This window comes from Sardina pilchardus, chromosome 9 (genome assembly GCF_963854185.1).
Source record: "Sardina pilchardus chromosome 9, fSarPil1.1, whole genome shotgun sequence".
Taxonomy (NCBI): domain Eukaryota; kingdom Metazoa; phylum Chordata; class Actinopteri; order Clupeiformes; family Clupeidae; genus Sardina; species Sardina pilchardus.
In genome coordinates this window covers 22853717-22859736 of record NC_085002.1, presented here as the reverse complement: position 1 = coordinate 22859736, position 6020 = coordinate 22853717, and the positions used below count along the sequence as shown (strand labels likewise).

At 48.7% G+C, this 6020-nt stretch overlaps 1 protein-coding gene across 1 annotated transcript in view; it reads right to left on the bottom strand.

The window, feature by feature from the left end:
• The window catches only part of LOC134092203 (metabotropic glutamate receptor 4-like), a 122126-nt gene extending 116378 nt beyond the window's left edge, over positions 1-5748 (bottom strand). Inside the window, exon 1 of the mRNA XM_062544993.1 lies at positions 5206-5748. Within this exon, the coding sequence (XP_062400977.1) occupies positions 5206-5748 (543 nt within the window). The remainder of the gene's footprint in view (positions 1-5205) is intronic.
• Positions 5749-6020: the final 272 nt, after the last annotated feature.

Genomic DNA, 6020 nt, shown 5'->3' with positions numbered 1-6020 from the left:
CAGTACCACCACCAGCTGGTCCCTGTATTAAGCTTACATTTCTGTAGGCTCCATTCCTATGACTACTCCAAAGACTGTTTCAATACACAGGTCACCATTCTTCTGATGTTTCTGATACTGTTCACATATCCCATCCAGGAAGATTAGATTCTTTCATTACATTTTCTGTCTCCCGAGTCTCTCTGGTAGAACTGTACTAGTACTACTAATGTAATTACTTTGTAATTCACTGCTCCTCACCACCGACTGCCCCCCCCCCCCACCCACCCCCCCCACCCTCTTACGTGCTCCTAAGGGTAACACGTTGATCAGCTGGGGTGGTGATGTGCAACTCAGTGTGAGCGCCCCTGTGTTTGTTTCCCATTCACAGTCTGGACTGGGAACAACAGACAGCAAGGGTTTATGGAGCGCACACGCTGAATAGGCAGCTAGGGGACCATGAAGAGCGATCGCTGAATTTGGCCAAAATGTATTGGATTAGATCTGTGGACTGATACTCTGAATGCATTGATTTTCTATTGCCAGGTATATTTTATCGCTTTATACAAGTTATCATTTCAACCCTAGAAGTCATTTATGAGCATCCACACACATAAGTCTTGCTGTGCTGTATTTTCGGGGGACGTATGAGGAATTTTGCTTCACAGCTAAAGGTCTTGCCTTAATATGTTGCTACCCAAACCGAGAAAGAAAAATATGCTATTTATTTGTAGTCTTATTCTAGCCTTTCCCAGAAACCCAATTTTCGCTAAGGGGCTCAGTAAATAAATAAAAATGTTTTGATTTATTGGTTAGAAGGACAGGGAACCCAAAACACTTCCACAAATATCTCAGGGAGAAATGCCAAGATAAACTGTCAAGATATGCTCTGATAGAACCTTATCAAAGTGTCAGTTATTAGTGGTTATGTTCTTGGAGATATAGGATACTCTCAGTGTAAAGTATGTTGATCAGATAATATAATCGTTCATCACAATCTACCACCATTTTTATCCCAGGGCAGATGGAAATGTTTTAAAACTATGTTGCAATGATACCCAAGCCACTTCTTTCTATCTCCATTTAGCATTAATCAAACAACTCATGATGATTGGCCATTGTGAGAGATTATGGGGACTGGGCAAGAGGGACAGACAATCTGCCAATTAACGTGAAATCTGCTAAAGCACATAATCACTTCCCACCGGCAGAGAGAGAGAGAGAGAGAGAGAGAGAGAGAAAGAGGGGAACAGATCAGGAGAGAGCTTTTTAGTAACATGCTTCAACCACTCCATTTGAGTTCTACTGGCCATTCCAGCCTCTCTCTGGCACTGTCTCTCTGCTGCCTACTCTTTACTCCATTTCAAATCAGGTCGTAGGTTTTTTATATCCGCTGCTAAACCACACGCTCATCCACCTCTGCAAAGCTACTGTGTAGTCCTTTTTTTTGGGGCCCAACAATACATATTTCAGCAAGCTCTCATAAATCAGTGCGTGGGCTGTTTATTGAAAGCGTTTGGTCTGCTTGACCACTTATGCCAGAGTTTATGCTGTCATGCTAGGTCTGGGGACATGTGTTTTTCCCCCCTGCTGGTCCTCGGTTGCTCGTCCTGTAATGGCTGGTGCTATGAGTGACAGTGATTGTTCAGTTTCATGTTTTACACGGTGCCTCCAACTGTTTAAGAACAACCTAAATATGACAGGTCCCCATTAAAGGAGTTTTGTCTGGGACACCAGATGGCGATTCCAGTGCCCTCCTTGGATCACCCGCCTCTATGTGTGTGTGTGTGTGTGTGTGTGTGTGTGTGTGTGTGTGTGTGTGTATTTTAGTCTCTTTCAGACAGAGGATGGGACGAGCAGAGGAAAAAGAGAAGAGCAGGGGAGAGAAGAGAAGAGAAAGAGAGATGGGAAAAGAAAAGAAGTGAAGAGAAGAAGAAAAAAGAGAAGATTATAGAGAAAAGAAAACAAACAGCTAGAAGAGAAAAAAGAAAGGAGGAGAAGAGAAAAGAAGGGAAGTGAAGATGGAGCAGAAGTGCATGTGGTACTATGAACACATATGCATGAGTGCTGAGGTTGCTATATAAGTCGAAGGGCATCTGCTGGGATTTAATGAACAGGGTTATTAGGTCAGCATGCCATGTCATTCCCCAACATGCTTCCCCTCTCCCCGGCACTGCTCACTGTTCCTGGCTCAGCACTGCACTGCACAGCTCTGCTCCTGCACGGCAACGTCCATGCCTCAGACATAATTATGTAACCCTACTGTGTGCAATATTACAAAAAGCAGCTGTGGCTAGCTAAACTACCTCATTCTTATTCGCAGCCTTCTACAACAACATGTAGGTGGTATACCTCCAGCTGTGAATTATACTATATATGAGTAGTGTGTGTGTGTGTGTGTGTGTGTGTGTGTGTGTGTGTGTGTGTGTGTGTGTGTGTGTGTGTGTGTGTGTGTGTGTGTGCGCATGTGTGCGTGTGCATGTCTGTGTGTGCGTGCATGCATGCCTCTGTGTGTGTGTGTGTGTATGTGCGTGTGTGTGTATTTGTGAGATGCACATGCATCTGTCTGAGGGAGGCAGACAATGCGCATGAAGCCTGTCCATGATTGGCCATGCGTGCTTGAGCCAACAGCGGCAGCCGTGCCTTCGTACAGCGTCAGCCAGAGCACATCACCCCTGCCGTCCCCTGTGGCAGGCCGCTGTGTGTGGCATCTCAAAAGCAAATGAAAACGGTTGTGATGGCGTTAGCCGTGAGGCTGTTGCGGTGAGATCCTGATGAGGTGGCACTATATTCTCAGCGGCCGAGAGACTGCTGGCCACTGCCGGCCCGTGCGCTGGCCACTGCCGGCCCGTGCGCTGCCAAGACCCGCCCTGCTGACCTGCAAATCATTTGGCCGCGGTCTGCGCCAAGCTGTTCCCAGACCAGTCGCTAGCATCTGGGATCCGTTCTCCCATTTACCAGCTTACTGTTTAATCCATACCTGTGTCTGCTTTACGGCACCGGTCAGCCAGCGCTGTCTCCTGGATCATTCGCTCGGCATTTTACAATCAGAAGTGTAAGGGATTAATGCTGTTCCCCTTTTTAATACTACTCAAAGTTCTTTCTTTGTGTGTGTGTGTGTGTGTGTGTGTGTGTGTGTGAGAGAGAGAGAGAGAGTATGTGTGTGTGTGTGTGTGTGTGTGCGTGTGTTTGCGACCACTGAACTGGAGAATCAGCGGTCTAAATGGATTGTAATGGTCCAGAAATTAACCTGAGGGCTGTTGGGTCAGTGTTTTCCTTTTATTTCCCCTGCTAACTGAGCAACGGCAGACTAGGAGGAAATTACAGAAACAACACTCTGTAAGGGAGAGGTCAGTTAAGTTGACTGCCTCCCATGGATACCGTGATGCTGTTGGGGTCAGGGGGTTTGTGAGGAGCTGTTAGCGCCAGGGCTAAGGCTGAACTGAGGTTCTATTGGAGGGTGGGGGGGCCTTCCACCCCCCCCCCCTCACACACACACACACACACTACACACACACATTCACAACCCACCCACCCACACACACACACACACACATATACCCAAGTAATGCAAGCTTTCGCTGTGCGGCTGGAAATGTGCTTATCACAGCACACACGCCTCGAGGCTGTCACTGGTACCACACTGCAGCCGAGGCCTCTCCACTCTTCTCAGGGGATCTCGCTCCCTTTTCTTTGCACACTTTTCCCCCTCCCTGCCCCCATCCCCCCCCCCCCCCCCCCTGTGATAAACACGACAGGAAACCAAGGTAAATATCTCACCCGCACTGTCTGGCTACACAAAGGGATTTCCAGTGAGCAACGCTCCGTGCTTCCTGCCAAACTCTTGGAAGTTTGCGTCGACGACGACAACCGAACTGACACTGCCGATGAGATAAGGGCCCTTGTTCGCTAAGCTGATAAGCGTGAATGGGGGGGAGCAGGGGTGACGCTGCCACACAGATAATGCGACACTTGTGAATTAAGCCCACGGAGCTCAGCGATACAAATCCTGCAAGTACCGAGGGGCCTTATCGTCATTCAAATGCATTCAGATTCACTGGGAACAGCTGGCAATGGTGTTTCAAGAAAGCTGTTATCTAATAACCTCAGGCAAGTCCACAAACAAAAACAGTATCTGTAGTCCCTTTTATGTATGGCGAACTCAAAGTAAACATCAGGGGGCTATATCAGACACTTGTTTGAATGTGCCGTCTGTCTGAAGGCAACGAATACAAAAACAAATTGTCTCGAGTTATCACCGAAAGAAGTCATATCCGCCTTGATACTTTCACTTAATATCTTTAAAGTAGATCGACCAGATGACCACGCTGAAGTATGAGGCTGCTTCAAATCTTGGAATGAGGAGGGCCAGATTGCATGCTGTTTTGAAGAGCATGCTTTCCACTTTGGTCTCTCCCTTGGGCAATGCTAAATGGAGCTTGAAAAGTTGAAAAATAAGATGTCAAACAAATATTTCCTGCCTGTGTCAAGGAACATCTGTCCACAGTCGGTCTCTAGCCTTTTTTCAGCTGCCTTCTGCAAACTAGTATTTTCATTCATTCTGATCTAGAATGCAGCTAGTTGAATGTGTATCTGCTCTGCAGAACTGTACATCTTTGCTGGCAATTGGAGACATGTTGCCATTGGAGTGCTGACAATCTCTTTAGTGAAAAAAAGAAATCTTGGCTGTCAGGCATCATATTGCTGCAACACAGCAGATGCATTAGCTTGCACATTGCCTTTATTGAACCAACAGTACAGACACACATCCCATTTAAATTTCAATCTTGGTTTCAACAAGGGTTCGTCTAAGCCAGCCGTGTGGCAATAATCAAAACATAACCACTTATGTGGCCACAGATTCATTGGAATGCTACAGATTATGAACATAATAACAGGCAACCGAGCATCCAACATATCAGCGTGTAACAAACACAGTCGAACGGGAAATCAAAGGACTGAATCAGACTCAAGGGCAAGCAAATATTTCAATCAGTAAAGAAAGGCAATACCAGTTACATAAACCAGCATATAATTATTTCTTATGCATGTTTGCTCGGCCATAGTGTCCTCCAGGGAACGATGTGGGCATTTCTCTAAATAATTAGACACTTTGTTGTGTTGAAGTGTATTTTCCCTTCCATCGGTTTTCACAGTGTGTGAGCAACAGCCCCTTTGCCAAAGCACGCATGCCCAAAGAATAGCGAACAGTGAGGAGCTCCTTACCTTGAACAGGCGGAGGATGTTGGCCACCATGATGGACACGGAGCTGGCCGAGGCCCCGATGACGCCCACCACGCGCTCGGGCTTGGAGATGATGGGCGCGCCGCCGCCCAGGCACTTGACGTCGGAGCCGTCCTTCTCGATGAGCGCCTGCACGAAGGTGAGCGACTGCTCGAGGGCGTGCGTGTCGCGCGAGCACGTGTCCAGGATGCGCGCGCCCAGCGTGATGTTGGGCAGCAGCGAGTGGTCGTTGTTGATGCGGTCGAGCGCGAAGAGCATGGCCTCCAGCCGGTGGATGCCCTTCTCCTTCTTCAGCTCGCCGCAGGCCTTGCCGTCGTGGCCTCGCGCGTGCACCGGGAACAGGCCGCCCAGCGAGATGTCGCCGTCGATGCGGATGGAGTTGAGGTACGTGTGGCCGGGGCCCTTGGGGCGGGCGCCGCCCGACGCCAAGACGTGGCACAGCACGAGGAGGAGGAGGACGGGCACCAGAGCCAGGCCGCGGCGAGGGCCCAGCCAGGTCCGTCGGCTGGCAGAGACCGGAGACATGGCAGCCGCCCAAACCCGCGTGTACCTTCCCGAACGATTTCTTCCCCCCACCCCCTGCGCCTTTGTTCTCGTTTTCCTTCTCGATTCAGACTGAGGAGCACAGCCGAATATCAACCCCGATAGCTCAGCGAGGTAGAAAGGATCCTCTTGGATTTACTTCATTGCTCAAAGCTGTACTTTTGGACGAGAGGAGAGGAGAGGAGAGAGAGAGAGAGAAAAAAATACAATTTCTCATGGATTGAAGGGCCTCCCTCTTAAGTGTGAGCCCTGTT